At 46.1% G+C, this 18,924-nt stretch overlaps 1 protein-coding gene across 1 annotated transcript in view; it reads right to left on the reverse strand.

Annotated features, from left to right (window-relative positions):
* Positions 1 to 237: 237 nt before the first annotated feature.
* Positions 238 to 18,924, reverse strand: part of ADAM17 (ADAM metallopeptidase domain 17) — a 37,518-nt gene continuing 18,831 nt past the window's right edge. The window contains exons 7-19 of the mRNA XM_033009857.2: positions 17,691 to 17,780; positions 16,488 to 16,601; positions 15,811 to 15,955; positions 15,200 to 15,288; positions 13,043 to 13,195; positions 11,976 to 12,175; positions 10,831 to 10,934; positions 10,004 to 10,138; positions 8,267 to 8,397; positions 7,159 to 7,237; positions 5,897 to 5,985; positions 5,157 to 5,213; positions 238 to 2,231 (exon numbers count right to left, since the gene is read on the reverse strand). Coding sequence (XP_032865748.2) covers positions 1,881 to 2,231; positions 5,157 to 5,213; positions 5,897 to 5,985; positions 7,159 to 7,237; positions 8,267 to 8,397; positions 10,004 to 10,138; positions 10,831 to 10,934; positions 11,976 to 12,175; positions 13,043 to 13,195; positions 15,200 to 15,288; positions 15,811 to 15,955; positions 16,488 to 16,601; positions 17,691 to 17,780 — 1,737 coding nt within the window. The 3' untranslated portion in view covers positions 238 to 1,880. The remainder of the gene's footprint in view (positions 2,232 to 5,156; positions 5,214 to 5,896; positions 5,986 to 7,158; positions 7,238 to 8,266; positions 8,398 to 10,003; positions 10,139 to 10,830; positions 10,935 to 11,975; positions 12,176 to 13,042; positions 13,196 to 15,199; positions 15,289 to 15,810; positions 15,956 to 16,487; positions 16,602 to 17,690; positions 17,781 to 18,924) is intronic.

Consider the following 18,924-nt stretch of genomic DNA (forward strand, 5'->3'; position numbering starts at 1 on the left):
GTGCCTGGGGGGAAGCAGGGCAGCCCCGGGGTGCGGGTCTGCACGCGCCTGCGCCGCCTCTGGCCTCCGCAGCAGCCGAGGGTCAGAGGGGAGCAGCTACAGCTAACAGGCCCACGTCTAGCTGCACGCCAGACTCTTAACTCAGGGTTTGACAGCTGAAGAATTTAGACCTTTTCTAAAAGGACTGCACAGAAACAGCTTGTTTCACTTTTTTTTTTTTTTTAATATAAAAAGCTTTTATTGTATTGGGAATTAAATAACTCCTCACACACATATACTTTGCACTGAATCAAAAAAAGAAAACCCAAACAAACAAAAAACCCCAAACAAAGTTCAAAACCAGTATATAAAACACAGTAACTAGTCAGATTGGCATACCATAAGGCACATATTCAAGTATTAGTGTAACAAGTATCCTTGGGGGGGAGGGGGGGTACTCCCGCGATCCTTGCAGCACAGGTTTGGTTCCTTCCCCTCACCTTTAAAACCACAAGGCTCCCCGCAGCAGCGGTTCCCCTGTAGCTGAGCACAGGCCTGTAACAGTTCAAATGGTTCTACCATTGGTCAGGTTTTACGTCAGTTTTATCAACAGATTATTACAGGAGAAAACAGATGCAGAAGGAAGATGCTGCCTCGCTATCGGGACGGTTGCTCTGTGACTCCAGTGTCAGTCCTTCTGCTACCAAGCTAAGACAACGCTCAGGGGCCATGCCCAGCTCACCTTCCAGACCTCCCCGTGACTCAAATTAAGAGGACACCATTAAATTACCAACTTTCAACATCACATTTTACTACCTGGGTGGTAATTTTAATTCATGAAGTCTCCTTATAATTCCCCTGTAAGTTAAACAAAGGTTTATTTCTTTTTTTATTAAATTCACAATTGTTTTTAAAACAAATGCCCCTCTGCAATGGAGGGAATTCCCCCCACACCCGTTTATTTATGCAGAAGGAGCTTCCAAAGGCCACCTGGACCCTGAAAACTGAGGCACAGCTCTCTCTGAAGATCTCAACAATAGCGTTACCTATTTCAAAACACCATTTGGAGAAACATTTCTGCACTGAAACCACCGCTGTAAACAGCTGGTTTAAACAGTCCTCATTTGCAAAAATGATTTCTCCCCTTACGCTTCTTTCTCCTATCAGACACCTCCAACACACAAGCGTCTTAGCACAGAGGGAAACTCCTGACGAAAGCCTTTCTCTGCCACAAAGACAAGACAATCTCACCGCTACAGGCAAGTTTCATGCTAGAGGAGCACTTCCATGCATCATGTAAGGTGTAACAGTCTCCACATTACTCTTACCTATAAATTTCGAAGCTGTTTATCAGAAAGTTCTTGATTCCAATTATGCATCTTCATTGAATGCTGTGAGACTGTATTTTTATCTGTTTCAGGGGCTTTTGCTTACATGTACCTTAAACTGCTAAATGATCTACTCTATATGGAACATACTGCAGTGTTTTCAGTTTGTTTTTAAAAGCCCCTTTAATTTTGTTTCTCAGTGCTGTCAGACTACAAAACATTAAATTATAAAAAAGGCTGATATACACAATCCAATATCCAGCAGGATATTTGGTTTTGCACCACAGGTTGAAGGAAATGTTAAAGGTCAAGGAAATAGAAAAACAAATCCAAAAAGCTTCAAAAACAAGCCAGTTTTAGTTTGGATTTTCCTTTTTAAAAGATATAATGCTCTAATAAATGTAATTTAAGGAAGGTCATACACATGACCAGCATCTGCAGTAGGTCACTTCCTTATTTCTCCCACTCCCTCACAAAAAAATATATATACATATATTTATATTTATATAAATGAAATGGTTTCAGATCCTTGTTTTGCAGACACACGTCATACATTTGGAAGGCAGCAGGCCACTAGCATTCTGTTTCTTTGCTGTCCACCCGGTTCTGGCGCTGTAGTTTAAAGGATGAAGCTTTCTCACTCCTAATGACGGGATGGTCTGTCAAGTCCTCAAAAGATTTGGCGGCCGAGCTGCTGTTTGGGAAAGGGTCCTTCTCAAACGCGTCCTCGTCAATGTGGGAGTCGGTGCTTGGGTCCTCCTGAATGGTGTCCATCCTCTGGTGGTCCTGCTTCGGCGCCGCGGCGACGGCGGGCACGGCTGTGATGGGCTGCAGCGGCTGGTGCCGGCTTGTCGACTGCGCCGCCGGGAAGGGCTTGATGATTCGAACGGAGGCAGAGTCCAGGCTGCTGAGCATCTCCACGTTCTGCAAGACACAAGCAGCCACGTCACCGGGAAAAGCAACCAGGATCTAACCCGGGGTTCGGCTTTTGCACCGTTTTCAAAGGGAACGGGCAGCGGGCACCTCCCGAGGAGCGCCCGCGCTCCTGTTAGAACGGTTTAAAGGCTTCTGCGCCCTCCCCTCCACGCCCAGCAGAGATGGGCTGACAGCCCCTGGGCCACCACAGCTTAGTCTGTGCTAGCCAGGCCAAACCCACCGCACCGTGAAGGAAACAAGAGTTAGATTTTTATTTTCACAGTAGATTTACAAAGGAGCAAGGGAACATCCAACAGAAGTAATTTGTACTGGTTTTTCCTCAAGAAATCCAGCTACACGAAGCTCGAGAGGCAGAAAGGCCCTTTTATCTCTGTTTGCTCATCCTCTATATGAAGGGCCACAGGCGACAGCCTCGCTGGGACAGAGCTGACCATCAGCCCCACCTCCCCTGGGGCCCAACACCCCTTTGGCAAAACCTAGGACTGGCAACGCAGGGTCAAGCCAGACGAGACGGAGAGCTCAGTGCAGGGAAGCAGTCCAAGGTACAGCTTATTCCACTCTTCCAACCTAAAGAGCTCTGCTTCGTGTGCAAGAGGCTGCACTGAACACAGGGTCAAAGACTGGAGGGACCACTGTGATCACACCCAGGTTCTGCAACCCGGATTAAGTTAAAGCCTACTGAGTTCTGCTTCTATCTGAGCGTGGTTTGGAGAATACCCAGAGATTCCTGGGCATAAAAAAGTCCTCACAAACCTTAGTAGATGCTAATACCAGGCAGGATGAGATGTCTACCTGCTACGAGAACCACATTTCTGTGACGGATGCACTCAACCCTTCAACCAAACTTGCAGTAGTTTGGTACAGGCTCCAAGGGAGGGAAAGGCCTGAGCCGTAGCTGGAGCAAGAACCCCTCCAGAAAACCCACAAAGGTGCAGTGACACAGCGAGCGTGAATGCATGTGGGCTTGGCACACCCATCCCACCATTAATGCACGAACAGCAGGCAGCTTTTCCAAGACTCATTTATCAAGGAACAAAGACAGTTGTGAGTACAAGGAGTCTCACACGTACCTCACCTTTCCCACTGTGTGCAATTCCGCTACAAGCCAACCACTTCATTCCATAAATGTGACAGCCCAGAGAGCTGCCCTGGGGCTCGCCCCGCCAGGCAGCGTGGCAGGGGTCACCCCTTGCGCTGGGACACCTCTCAAGGCTGCTCCTCAAGGCAGACACACCTTTTCCCAATGGCAGAGCTTTGGATGAGCCCAAATCTGAGCTGTCCCTGAATTGCAGCTGGACTGCACACCAGGCAACTCTCCCCTGGAGCCGGGACGCGTCTCAAGGTTTGATATTCCTCACCTGAGACTAAGAGATCCTCCCCTGCCCAAGGCAAAGAGACCCCTTACAACAGATCCTCAGTAAATGACTGACAGCATGCTGAATTCATACTGATGAAACATTGCTAATTCATGTAGTTACTCAATTATTACGAACTTTGCCTGTGCAATCCTTTAGACATAAACCATTGACCAAGTCTGGATCCAGGCACACATAGACTCCTCGGAGAGGGAGTTCAGGAAGCAGGGGGGTCCATTCCGAACCTCGTGACCCTTACCCTTTTGCACCTTTGGTCTCTGTGTACATCACTCTAGCTCAATTCTAACTTCATTTTCCTTTGTATGTTTCTTCCACATAGTAAGCGACAGAGTGAACTTTGCAATCGAACTTTGTTCAGTCGCACTTTACAATGTCCTACTGAAAGCACTTTTGCCAATACCTCTGATGATGATTATTTGAGTGACTTAACTCACCCATTCACAACTATTTCCCAACCACTCCATCCTCAGCAGATTCAAAAGACAGAAGATTTGTTTGTTAAACTGTTGCTGGTGCAAGAAGCCCATTAACTCTACCTATGCTCTGTTGCTACACCTGCTTCTGGGATTTTCTTGATTGAATTCAGGTACAAAGCTCTAAGGTGACTTTTCTTAGGGCATTCAAGACCAGATATAGGGCACCTGAACTAAGATCACCTTCAGTTACATCAGAGCAGATGACAGAGGCAATCTGCCTCGGTGGTTTTTGACTTCAGTCCGCTTCCCCTCGTGGTTGTACAAGAAAGAGTTCCCCAAGGCTTTATTTCCCCTCCTGTTTCAAAATGACATTTCCTTAATTGAATGTTTCAGTTATTCAGTCGAAGCACTGGACAGGATACACCCCACCCCCAACCAGAGGGAAAAAAAAAAAAAAAAAAATCATTCAATCTATGTCAGAAGGTGCCCTGTGCTGGACTAATTAAAATTCATCTAGGTACTTTTATTGCTCTTCCCCTCTTCCAGCTCAGTATCTACAAGGTGAGAAGCATCACCAGCGGGTCCCTGCGCCCCGAGGGCAGCTCTCCCATAAGCACATCTGGCCACTGGACGCCAACTCCCCCGACCAACCATTCTGCAGCAAAGCTACCACGTTTTGCGGAGGTTTTCCTGCCGCGCCGCCCCACACAGCCTGGTGCTTCGCTGACAGCGCCTGGCTGGGAACGCGCCGCCTGCGGTTGGAGCTGACCCGAGCCGAGGGCAGCCTGGACGCAGGCGGCCGCGGCGCGAAGCGGAGCTCCGCTCACCGGAGCCGCATCCTGCCCCGGGGGCTGCGGCTGCTGCCAGGCAGCTGCTCTGTCAGCAAGGCCAAGGCACGGCTCTTCCTTCCTGTCAGAATCGGGCCCCGCCAAGCTGCACTGCTCGGTATAGCAAAAAAAGCTTCCCCTCAAATGGATTCATCCAGCTGCAGCGCGAGGCACAGCGCTCCAGGTCTCTCTATTATCACGCATTTGATAAATACTCTGACCGCACCTCAGGTTCAGATTTTCTAATACACATTGGACAGCTTTCTGCCAACTCGCAGTCAGACAGCAACTTACACTGGGGCAAAACAGGGACTTGGTGTTCTCCTCATACTGCTTGTCCAATTTCTTGTCCTATTGGAAAACAAACAAACGAAGGCAAGCCAAAACGCACAGAGAGAGTAATGAAGTTAGTTTCCAAGGCAGTTAGGACCCGAGGTCCCTGTTCCCCCTTCCCTGTGGGGACACGGCAGTGCGTGGGGCTCTTTTCCCTTTCCCCTCCCTCACAGCCTTCCCCCATCCATGCCGGGAGCGCTCGTGGGCACAGCCACCCCCCCCTCTAACCCCACGCGGCTGTCAGCATCACGCCACACGCCCGCGCTCCCGGCTGCCGTGAGCTCTCTCTTCACCCATACACCCAGGCTCAACCAAGACCACTTCTTGCTCTGGGTCTCCCCACAAAACGTGGGTGTCCTGTTTCTTAGCAGGGCTATAGAAAAGTTTGACTCTAGTGGAAGTTGCCAAAATTATACTTGGGTAGAATCTGGAAGGCAGAGGAAGAAAATCTGCCTAGGAAATAATGGAAAGGGCCCCAGGGAACAGTCATGGGAGCACTGGTCTGCCAGAGCTCGGCAGCGTTTAACAGGAGTTTTGCCTACAGAATGAGCAGGAAGTCTTAGATATGCTGGATTCCCCCCTGGGGTTTGCTAAAAGCTTCCCATCACCTTCTCCCACAGACATCTACCATTTCATATATGAAGGGTGTTCTCTTACAGCTCAATCCAACAGAGCAGTCACCTCAAAAACAGCTTACTCACCACGCAGTGCACAAGGATGCTGAGAGGAATCCAAAACAGTAAGGAGAAGACAAGCACAGAGCCCACTATATTATCCGCTAGGAACTTTCCTGTGAAATCAGTTCAAATCTGTTAGTTACCTCCCAAATAGTGTTTCACGAGCGCACACAGATCCCCATCCTGCAGCCACTGCTCATGCAAGCCAAGCCACAGAGTTGCTCGGAGATGCACAGGCTGCAGGGCTAGGCAAAGATAAAAGATGAGAGAGTTTTAGAAAACTGCATCCAATAGGCTAACAACAAGCTTTCCTCCTCTGTTCTTCTCTGACTGGAAATGCTGGCAGGCTGTACCACTGACCAGGAGTTGATTTGGGACAGGCTGTACTGAGCCAGCCAAACTGCCCTTCTCAGCTATAGGAGGCACACTGCGAGTCTGTTACCAAATTCTGATTTTACAGCCATGTGATAACTGCCAGCCTCCACGAGCAAAATACCTGAACATCAACAATATACAGACTGCCTCTACCCGAGCAGGCTGAATAACTTTAACAATTACCTAGGAAACAATTTTTTGACCCTAGAACTCGAGATTGAGAGTCCCAAAGCCAGGTAAGTACATGGTGTAGGCACAGCAGTCCTGTGAGCGTCGGCAGTTACTCAGTCATTACCCAGCAACGGCTTATTAACAGGTTTTGTAGGGTGCCAGAGCAGGGTGAGACACGGGGGGGTTACACTGCGTGGCCACCTGCTTGGATTGCACGGCGGGATGGAGACCGAGGAGGCCCACTCACAGCCTCTGGGCAGTGACTCAGTGCAGACACGCAGCTCGGGGCCTGTGACCCCGGCCGTTTTCTCAACTAAGAGAAATGAAGTTTTCCTCTCTCCTCCCAGTCTGTTGACATTTAAATCCCCCTGAGAGGCCCACTTTATGCTACGCTGAATCTGACCTCTAAGGCTGTCTGTTATTTCTCTAATTGACCTACTTTTTGGTATTCAAACAAGAAGTTATCATCTTTTATAAGCTTGGAAGACGCCTAGAAAATAATGGAGTGGAAAAATGCAAAACGATCCCTCACCCTTTCAGCTTTAAGAGGCAAGATCAGTACTGTCAAATTTTAGGAAAAAAAAAAAAAATATATACATCAGAAACACAGCTACTACTAGCTATCGTTATATACAGGTGAAGAAAACCAGCCAGCTAACTCCCTCTGAGGCTTTAGAGGTTCACGTAATGAACTAAAAAAAAAAAAAAACAACCCAAAAGATATGGCTACATCATCTTACCAAAAGTATTGATGCTGAGTTGGTCTATGAAATCCCAAAATCGTTCAATCACATCCTGTACTTGCTTCTCGCATTTGCCCTGCAAAAGTAAACATTTATTTACAAAATAATCTTACACTACCTAAGCCTTAACCACTGCTGCCTTGGAGAGAGAAGCAGCTACAAAGACGGTAATGAAGTGAAAACAACAGGCACAGCAGCACTTGACTCACATTCTGAATACAGGTTTACACTCATGCCCAGTAGCATCAGTCCATTTTTATTGCCTTCATTTGTGGCAAAACAGTTTCAATTCTATTGCTGAAACACATTCTATTGTCTGAATCAGATGAAGTTCTAATGTTTGGAACATGCAAAAACTACCTCACGCTGCCCTCATGCTAGGGGACATAAAACTGAAGTTTCTGGAGAGGTTTGAGCACTGGAAGCCTCAGTTCCCATAACCCACCGAGAAGGCTGCCGCTCTCAGGAGCCCAAAGTTACAGACTCCCAGGCCTGGCTGTGCTGTTTTAACAGCTGCCAGCGGAAGGGCTGGGGCATGCCCTCCCAAATTCACTTCTGCCAACACCCAGCTTAGCTTCGACCGTTGGGATCTGCAGGCGACGTGACTGCCCGTGCAGCTGTACCACGGAAACAGTCACCGACTGCCAGCAACCCACCAGCCTCCCTGCCCCTTTCAGACACCACCAGCTGGATTTTCATGTGCTTGCTCCCTTACCTGACTTATTTTAGTCAAAATTAATTGGGCTAACGTGAACAACTGAAAATCACAAGCGCTGCAAGCCTAGCTGAGCTTAGAGCAGGGCTCATTCACCTCCTTCACACAAACTGCCAGCCGGCTGAGCTGTGGGAAGCAGCAGAAGGAGGAAATAAGCAACTGTAGAAAGTCATAGCTTCACCGTGCACATGTCTCTGCAGAACTAACTTCCATCTGCAGCCTCAGACACCCTTTAATATTCACCCCATGGAGAGGTACTACACACAGCACTACCCTGCTCAGCAGCACGTCAAGCTTTGGCTTCTCTTTCCCAGCCTTGTCCCAGAGGGCTCTCAAACACCCAGCCACAGAAGCGGAGCACGCAGTGCACTGACATCTGGGAAAGCTTACATTTGTGTCGCAGAAGCCGACGGTGCAAGGCTTCCCCTTGCGCAGGAACAGGAACTGGTCATTGGCATCGACGTACGGAATGCACCTATCCTGCTCGTCCCGGCAGCACACCTTGCAGGAATTGTCCGTTTCTGTAATAAAGCAAACTCAGCCCTCAGAAACACCAAGAGTCACCTGCAGTCCATAACCAGCAGATGCATAACCCCCCCCCCCGTGGGCGCTGGCTGGCCACGTCCCTGCCCAGCTTCCCCACGGGAAAGGCAGGACTCGGAATCGCCCAGTTCCAGTTACTCTGATGACCAAGCCTGAAGCTCGATCGGCTGCCCTGTGCAACACATTAGGGGACACAGTGAGACCAAGCTCTCCAAGCTGATACCCCAACACCGCAGGGATCAACAGGCAGGTGAAGAGGTTCTACACATCTCCAAGACACAGATTTAGGTATTTCTTGGACTTTGGACCCTCTAGGCACCCTAGTCCTTGGCTATGCCCTCCGCCACATCAAATGGTGGAGCTGACAGCACTTCCCTGCACGGCCCCGTGAAGCTTTCCTCCTGCTCCCAGCTGCTTTACTAGATTTAAGAGCTGAGACAGAGAGCAAGCGAACAGTAAAGCTTACTGACAGCAGTATATGACAGGCAGGTTTGCAGTAGCAGGGACTGACTCGGGGAGCCTGTTTTCTCAAAGCACTTCAACCTCTTTGAAATCTTTCTTTAACCACTTGTTGGAGGTTGACACCCCTCTGCCAGATGCTGGGTCCAGAGGCTGGCTGGGATCTCCTCACAATCAAAGGACAGTCAGACTTTCCCTCCTGCCTGCCTGTGGCAGAGGAGGTAAAGGGTGGGAGGGTGCCCTCTCCTTTAACTGGGGTGCCAGACCGTAAGTGCCTGAGCACCAGCAGTGTGCCTGGGTGGCCAAGGTGTCCAACAGCATCCTGGCTTATATCAGAAACAGTGTGACCAGCAGCACCAGGGAAGGGATTGTCCCTCTGTACTCGACGCTGGTGAGGCTGCACCTCAAATACTGTGTTCAGTTTTGGGCCCCTCACTGCAAGAAAGACACTGAGGTGCTGGAGCGTGCACAAAGGCAGCAAAGCTGGTGAAGGGTCTAGAGCACAAGTCTTATATGGGGAGGTGGGGGAACTGGGATTGTTTAGCCCAGAGAAAAGGAGGCTGAGGGGAGACCTTACTGCTCTCTACAACTACCTGCAAGGAGGTTGTAGTGAGGTGGGTGTCGGTCTCTTCTCCCGAGTAACAAGTGATAGGACAAGAGGAAATGATCTCCAGTTGTGCCAGGGGAGGTTTAGACTGGCTATTGGGAAAAATTTCTTCACTGAAAGGGTTGTCAAGCATTAGAACAGTCTCCCCAGGGAAGCGGTTGAGTCACCATCCCTGGAGGTATTTAAAAGACGTGTAGATGTGGTGCTTAGGGATGTGGTTTAGTGGGACTTGGCAGTGTTAGGTTAATGTTTGGACTCAATGACCTTAGTCTTTTCCAACCTAAATGATTCTATGATTCTAAGTCTTATCGTAATGTCTTCAAACCTAGACCATCGGAGAACAAGAGGACATTTACATTCTCTTCCCAAACAGAGAACACTAGCCCTGAAAAACCAACGTTTAAGCTTTTGCAGAAACCAGAAACTCTGCCCTTCAGCGGGCAACCCCACAGTGAGGCCAGCGCCCTCCGAGGAGCAGAGCTGAAGCACGCGTTTCAGCTCGGTCCCGTGTCACTCACCGTTGCACGCACACGACCGTAGGTTCTTCTCCCTCTCGCAGAAAGGGACGCACTCTCCGTCCTTGCACTTCCCCATGTCCACACAGACTGTGTCATCTGGAGCATTCCCTGGAGGGGGACACTCGCTGCTGTTCCCTACAGATGGGGGTCAACAGAGCGGGAGTACCGGGTTAGAGCAAAGGGCAGAGCACCCAAGTGTGCAGAATTAAAACGGAAAATAAAGGAAATCCAGACTCATACTGGAGGTGAACCCCAATAGCTCGTTCTTGGCTTTGATCTGCAGGCTGCCTGCCAGCTCCTCCGAGAGGCAGCAGAAGCTCTGGAGGCATTCAGTAACTCGGGTATTGTGGCACTGGCAACCAAGCAGTAGGCAGCAGACCCTGGAGGCACCGTCAGCAAAGCAAAGCCGGCGCTCGGACTGACTCCCTGCCTCCAGGAAAGATTATGAGGAGGAATTAAACAACTGGAGAAGTGAAGCAGAGTTGCAGTAATTCCACCCTTTCTATGACAAGATTCAGCTCATTCTTGTCTCCTCCCAGTGACACACTCTGTTTCGCCTTTTCTTCTTTTAAAGCAAAGAAACAAAGTTTAAAAAAAAAAAAAAAAAAAAAAATCAACATTTTACATGTTCTTCTGGGCAGTAAATCACCAAGTGACTCCTGAACTACAATGGAACTCATTATAGGGCAATTTCGTGATGCTTAACTGGTCTCTAAAATTACATGTACCGGATGAACAAAGGGCACTAGTTTAAAAGCAGATTGAACAGGACACTGCGCCTGAAGCGCTTGGCTAGTTGACGTAAAGGAGGCAGAATCACATCCTACCAGTGCAGAAAGACTCTCCTTTACAAGTGGCATTTATGGCTTCTTGGCATTTCTTTTGTGCACTTTCAAACTGGCAGCCTTTACAGCAGGGACTGTTCCGATCGCTGTGGAAAGATCAAAATGAAAGAAAGAAATATTAAACAATTTTTTAAAAACAAGTACAAACATAGCAAAGCCAGGGAAAAAGGATGTTTAGGAAAAAATAAGCTATTTCTTGGAGATTGTCTCTGATTCAAAACCCTTGCTCTGTCTGCCCCCTCCTACAACCACCTTTCTACACACCCATTCACTCTTCACTTACCAAAGATAAAAGCACACAGGAAGCACAACGTCTTGAGACACAACACAGGCACCCTTATATTTACTCAAGGCACTTGGATTCTCTTCTTGTCACCTGCTGTGCAAGTTTGGACAAGATCTTCCACTCTTCCCCACGTATTTCCCCCCTTCCATTTGTCCTGAAGGTTTAACTACTCTTTATTCTGTGCCATCTTTATTCTCGTTGTTCTGCACCTAATGCAAGAAGGCCCTTGGTACAAAACCACTCATTAAAATTGAGGGAATTTCTTGATAAACAATAGGAGTTCCAAGAACTCTCTTCTGTTACATGCTGCGGAGCTGAACTCTGAAAAAAACAGATTGGACACTGCACTGCAGCAGGGCCACAAACACCCCAAAGAACAAGAAGAACTGAAAGAGGAGTCATCTAGTGATGTCACTGTGTTGTAAGCTCCAACATTTGCATCTTGCAACACATTTTGCTGCAGTCTTGAAAATACCAGTATGTGATTCCAATTTAAAGACACTTTGCAATACAAGCAAAAACTGTATTTGCACAAGAAATTTTTAATATTAATTTTTGATTGCCTAAGTTTGCATAATAATAGTAGTAGTAACAGCAATAATAATTTCAAGTCTGTAGCTCTTGGCACTTATCAGAAAAAGCAACAGAATACTATAAAACAGTTTGCAAACAGTGCATGCACACAGCAGCCTTTTCTGAAATCCTTTACTGCCTTAAGCTTGCACATTGAGCCTTGAAGCCAGGAGAGAGGTCTGCGACACTGCACGTGGCTTTAGGAGCTTCCAGCCCAGCCCATCGTTCTCTCCCATCTTAAAGTAAGCTGCAGCTTATTCTCCCTTACCTGCATTTGGCACCGTCTTTCAGTTTACAGTCTGCAGAGCAGCAGGGATCAGCCTGTTGGTACAGGAGGCCAGGATCACATTCCTCCCCTTCGTCCACCCTGGAGTTCCCACACACTTTGTTGTTGCGCTCTTTGAAGCACTCCTGGGCCTTGATCTCTATGGTCCTATGGATGGATTTTTTGCTGCAGCTTGAGAACATCTAGAAAGTCACGAGGGGAAAGAGCAGCACTGAGGAGTGTATCCTTCTGTCAGCAGGTGGCATATAAGACAGCTTCAGCCTCCTTACACCCCCAAACTGTGGTATCTCAGAAAGCAGTTATTCCCTCCATACCGCCAGTCTGATACTTTGGAAATATTTTTAAGACGGGAAAGTAACGGGCTGGGTCCATAAAGGACACTGTTACATTACAACACAGGGACACCTGCAGGCAGTCTGGCTCAGGGTCACAGAGCCAACTCCAGCTCTCCCACAGCTTCAGGAGCACTAGCACCCGTCCGCAGGAAGGGCTGCAAGGCTGTAGCAAGGGGAAGAGACAGCGCTGCCTATCAGCACCGGGGCAAGGCGCGAACCGTGAGTCAGACCAAGCTGCAGACCAATCCTTCCCCCGATAATCTTGGTTTCTCATCTGCAGAGCAGGCACAACGCCAGGGCTGTACTGCCAGTGCACGCTCCTGAGGCCGGCGAGCACCACGGCTGTGGCATCTGGCAGTCTCTCTCCAAGGAGAATAGCCATGGCCCACCCAAACGCTATTTGGTACCGACGGTCTTGTGTTTGACTCTTGCTCATGACTTGCTCTTAGAAGCACACGGCCAGGGCTAACTACAAACAATTAAATAAAAAAGCACCTGGACATGCTATGAACTCCAGTGAAACTCAGAATCCAAATATGAGTTTATCTTGCAGAAATCCTCATGGCACACAAGTATGTTTTCTTCTTATGGCTAATCCATTATATTCCTAATGGTTTCAAGCTACAGAAATCATTAACTAAACAGACTTTCCATGCAAAGGGTCATTGACCACAGCAGAAACTTGTACGTGGAAGCAAAACTATGCAACTATACCTTGTTGTTTTCATGATCTCCACTGACAGCAATTGGATACATAACGTATTTTCCTCCCTGGTCTTCAGTGGGGGCACATTCTGGCAGACTATCAGGATCATGTTCTGCTCCAAAGTTATGTCCGAGTTCATGTGTCGTAACCAGGTCAGCCTCCTTTTTTGAATACGAAAAAAGCAATGTTGATCCAGATCCCAGCTACCTGCAACACTAGCAATTCTAAGATACACTGAGATGGAAAGGAATTTCCCTATTAATTTTTTTTTTTTTTTTGAAGTGGGGAACTGAAAGCAAGTAAAATTATGGTCCATTTCCAAAGGCAAGTTCCAGGACTAGGCCTGAACATTATATCACTGTTAATGGCAAAATGCTGTCCTAGACTTCAATCTTGTTTTCAAAGCAGTGCAGATACCTACAGTATGAAAATTTGCTTTTGAATAGCTGGAAGGCATAAAAAGTTGAAACAAAAAACAACCCAAACAAACACCAGCTACTACGATTACTCAATCTCTTGTTTAACATATCTTGCCATTAGAATTCTTTCTTCAAAATGGATGATGACATTAGGAGTGCTGAATAAGCTCTTCTATTGCACTATTACTAGGACAGATATCTCCAGATGAGGCCCAACAGGGATGGATTTCCAACGCCGTTTATGCAAGACAGGACTCCCAAACCGGCTCTGCCTCCCGGCCGAGCCTCGACCAGCAGGTGGTGGCAGGCTCACACCGTCACAACCCCAAATAAAGCTAGCACAGAAATAAAAGCTGACCATGAGGAGACCGAGCAGTTCACAGGAGCGAGAGAAGCGAGTCTGACAAGCTAACTGCCATTCCTGCTGCCGTGCAGGTCCGGGAAGGCCCCAGCACCGCAGTGAGCAGCACCAGGGTCCGTGTCCGGGTGTAGGTTATGCGAGAGCCGGAGGCGGGAAGATCCCAGAGATCACTCACGTGCTTCATTGTGTTTAATTTGGGAAAGGGCTTTAAGAAGGTTTTGTTTTGTTTTTTTAAAACCCAAGTAGACACCGTGCAGCACTTTCCCTGTGACCCCAACCCGTAACGCTCCCTCTGCCTCATCACAAGCTTTGTGCCTGCCACTGGGAAGACAGCAAACTCAATTTTCTTTGTAATCCAAAGCAGAACTCCAGCTTGGAGATGGAACAACAAATGCAAATAGCATGGCAACAGCTAGAGCTCTTTGTCAACATCCCTCTAACACAGAGCTTCACTGTCTTTTTTTTCCTAGCTTCTTGACAGCTTCTGTGCCAAGTTTTAGCCCACACATCAATTATGAATTCATTTATAATCAGGCTGCAGAAAAGCACATCTCTGAAGTCAGCAGAAGTCAGCAAAAGAGAAATATGCCCAACTGCAAAGATTTGGTAGACACTCAGGCACTGCTCTGGTATCTTTACAAGTGAGACAAAGCTCATATTCAGGCTTTCATGTATTTACTATCTCATCAAGTATGAAAAAAAAAAAAGAATCCAGACAGCATCTATTTACATTAGGCTTAGTATTAGCACTAATAAACCCTGTTTATTATACTGTTCTCTGCTGTACTTACTCAGAACACACAAAAAGCAGATAGAGGAATGTCATCAAAAGGCCCAAATTAAACCTCCTACTTTGCCTGTACTGCTTTCACTGCTTTACCTTGCAAATGGAACAGACCACGCGTACACAATCGTCCATCTGCATCTTGTAGGTGTATGTAATAGCAAACACAAGTTTTTTCTTATTTGAGTTACCAGACTAATATTTTATTCTTACTGTGAGGCTACTTGTATAATACTGCTCGTTCTGTTTGAGGGTTTGGTTTTGGTTTGTTGAATTTTTTGTTTTGTTCTTTTTTTAAAGCAAAGTATGTTGAAATTAATCTTTAAATATCAAAATCCTGTTTATATCTGGACAGCTACAGCTCCTATTAGATGCTAGCTATGTTTACCCATTCTTGTTCCGCAGTGAATTTAATATTCAATTCCATTCAGTCCTGACTTCCTTTGTCAGCAAGAACAAAAATGATGATATTTTGGTTTTGACCTACATCCCTGTCCCCAGGGTTCTGACTCAATCAGAAAGCCAGCAGCTTGTTTCTGAGAGCACAGAAGCTTGTCACAATCCCACACCACACATCACCAACACACATGTACTCTCCTACCTTTGTGAGGATGGTCTTGCCATAGTTCTTGGTGCTGGTTAAGCCACTGTTCAGATAGATGTCCTTCTTTGCAATCTGACTATAATAAGCTATAGAAGTGAGAAATAAATATAGATTGACATTTTTCTTGGGTTTCAGGGTTTTTGGGGGGAGAGAGGGATACTTGTTTGGGGAAATGAACAGCTTTATTGTTGTCACAGGCTCACCAGTGAGACCCTGCCTCTTGCCAGTTTTTGGAGTGGGGAACCTTTCAAGCACAGCACAAACAGCTCATGTACTGCAGTAAAGGGGAAAATATAAAATATTTCCAAGACAACAGCACCTGCCATTCCAGAACCACTGCAGGATGCACCCAGACAAAGCAGCCTTTGGTCTAGGGTTTGTTCTAGCCAGCCTGCTCACATCAGATAGTTTAGTGACTTTTATCCTTCCCTCCCTTCTTTTTTCAGCTCCAGCCGAGAAAAGAGCCATCTGTTCTACCCAAAAACCAACAACTAAGGTCTAGGTAAATAACAGATCATGCTCCGTGAAAGTCAGAGAAGAGGTTCAAACACAAATAACAAAAACTGGCTTTCAACCCACAACTGGGATAGAAGAAAAAGAAGCCTTGCCTTTAGGACAAATGCCACCATGGCTGTTAGGTCTGGGAGAGCCAACATAAGCCAGTCCAAGTGTTCCCATGTCAAAATCTTGATACGTGAAGAGATGAGCAAGGCACACGTGAGCTGCTTTCTCAGCAATATCAAAGCTAAATTGCTTTAAGAAAACAAAAATCTTTGTAAGACACTTTACAGTGCATATTAAAAGTCCATAGATAAGATCATTTATCTCATGAGCCAGAAAAGCACCTTCTAGATCTGGTTAAGTCAGACAAAAAAAGCAGCTGTTTAGCTATCCTACAGAGCTGTAGAAAATTAAATGAATACCCAAGTACACTGTATGCATTCATTTACATAACTTGTCTATTCACTTCCCCTTTTCACAGAGAAGGGAAAACCAAGTACAATAATTTGATGAAGGTCACAAGGCAGCCCGTCTCAGGGCCAGACATATCAGGACTGCCTTTCTGACTCAGGCTACACATTAATAATAGTAATTGGTGTATGCTCTGTAATTATGCAACAGAGCCCTTTGCCATGGGGTACAGGGCACATCAGCTAGTTTTACTTTGTGCAACATCTACACGTCATGCGAAGGAAGTAGAGGAGTTTCATACAGCTGCTCTGTAGTAACAGATGAATGAGTAATTCTCTGTAATGGGCACAATTTTTCAAGGGTTACAGCCTACCTCTAGCAGCATTTTCACATCCCAAGCATCCTTCTTATCATCGGGGTAACTTCTTGCCATATTGTAATGTTTTTCTCCAGATTTTACAAGATTTGGTTCATTGTGGATGATAATCTACATTTCAAAGAGGGCAACAACAATGTAGAGGAATTTTGGTCAATTTTACAGCTACAGAAAAGCTTTCAATGTAATCTTAAATGTCTCAATAGATCTGCAAGGAGAAAAATTCGTACTCAGCATGCTTCTGTTGTTAACTTTTCAGCCTCTGCTAGTTAAGATATATCAACTACACCACAAGGAACTACCCCAGCTCTTTTATAGGGCAACATCAACAGTTTTCACTGTAACTTGCTGCTTTGAGATGCATGTTACTCTATCAAAAAAACCCAAATATAACCAGGATTTACATCTCGTATAAATAACCCCAAAGCACTTCAGAGTTCTAGCTAACCAAAATGTATTCTAAAGGATTACTACTTTCCCAGTAACCTAGAATTAGTGCATCATGTTCTTTCCCCTTCTCCCTGCCCAATTAACTCTCCTGCCACCTTGATCCTGTAGACCTTTTCCCACTATAAGGATCAGCTAGCTTGTACCATTAGTCTGTGTTCCACATCACAGCTCTTGCAGTACTCTGAGCTGATGGATTCCTCTTAATTCCCTTTTCCAGATTTCTGTGCAGTAACTTTCAGAAGCCATCATATAAACTGAAGTCACTACGTCCTCAGTGTCCACCCTGTACCAGTCTCTGTATCATCATACCACGATGTCTACGGGAGTCATTAAAGCTCTTCAGGCAGGATTTGTGGTTTTTCATCTGTGTTTGAGGCCCACTCAGGCTTTGTGAGCTAAGCACTAGCCATGGACACAAACATTAAATACATGCTTAAGTCTGACAGAAACAAGAATTGCTCATATTCAGGAAAAAAAAAAAAATCAGCTTTGAATTGAGATTAAATACACAAAGATCATCCTGGAAAACTCCTGTCTCAAACACTGCAAGGAACTGAAAATGGGCATGCTGTGTCAGATCATTAACACCACCACTGGCCTAATGCTATTTCAGAGTGCTCCTGGCTGTAGTTAATAATGTAGGATTTGATTATTCTAGCTCTAATCCAGATAAAATAATCAGAAATGCTGACATCTAAACCACGTTCTGATCCTTTAAATTGGAAACCCTTTGCATAGTTCAGTGAATACCTGCTCTATCTGTATGCCGTACCCATTGAAGGCTCCATTGTCCCAGGAAGTATTTCGGTAGATGTCATCTACCCTGTCTATCAATTCAATCTATGTAGAAAAGAAAAACAAGCTATTTAATTCAGAACTTTCATGTTATGAAGTTCAAGACACTCACAGAAGCTGCAACATACTTATCTAGAAACACACACTTCAATTAAAATTGAGCCTCATATAACAGACATACTCACTGATCCAAAAACAACAGTACTTGGAGCCAGAGAATATTATCAAATAACCCTGAAAATTTTCCATCATAAAACAAGCAGTACAAACTTTCCCATTTATCACTTTCGTCTGTGTAGTAGAAGAGCAATAATATTAAGAACAAGACATCTTGAGAAACACTTTCTTCATATACTAGTTTTCCAGGTTCCTTTGAGGGGAAGGGCAGAGGAAGGAGTTGTTTTTACTGCTTCATTTTAGCACGATGCTTAACTAGTTTGACCCCTGAGGCTTGCTTCCCTCTCCCAGCCAAAAACCTGTTATTTTCTTCATTATGTTTCAAGCACAAGTTTCTAGAAAATCTCTAGAAAAAGTGCTCACTATCAATACCCCCCTATCCAAGCCATTCTCATCTTCTTAAAAACCACCTTCTACTAAATATAAACAATCAAACTGGCCCAGTGAGAAGTGACATTCAGAGTCACTCACTAATAGTTTATGCTTTAGTTTTCCAATCACTGTTTTGTTAACAGTACACATCTACCCAGGAAAGACAACAGTAGGTTAGCTCAGCATATGTCAGATGCTGAGATAACAGCACCTCTGCAAACACAAGGATTGAGGCTCCAGACAGAAAGGTCAAAAAGCCAGCAAAGGTGGCAGAGAGGGATTAGCATTTCAAAGATTCAGGTTCAAAAAGAGACCCCTGACAAACAACAGACCTCCAAAAGTGGTTTTATTCAATTCAAGTCTCCAGTCCCCAAGCCCGTTCTCTCCACTTCTGCTGAAAGGCTGTGGGCAGGCCTTCCATTTCACAAAAACTTTCAGGTACACAACCCCACTGACCTGGCTTTGGCTGGGTTACTTGGTAACCGGTACGTGTGACAGAGCCCTGCCTTCCTGCGGGTGGCTACACAGCTGCCTCCTGATGGGAAGCAGTGAATGCATTCCTTATTTTGCTTTGCTTCACCTATTAAACTGTTTTTATCTCAACCCACAAGTTGTCTCTCCTTTACCCTTCTGATTCTCT

The sequence above is a fragment of the Tyto alba genome, unplaced genomic scaffold (assembly GCF_018691265.1).
Source record: "Tyto alba isolate M040663 unplaced genomic scaffold, T.alba_DEE_v4.0 Super-Scaffold_40, whole genome shotgun sequence".
NCBI classification, from domain to species: domain Eukaryota; kingdom Metazoa; phylum Chordata; class Aves; order Strigiformes; family Tytonidae; genus Tyto; species Tyto alba.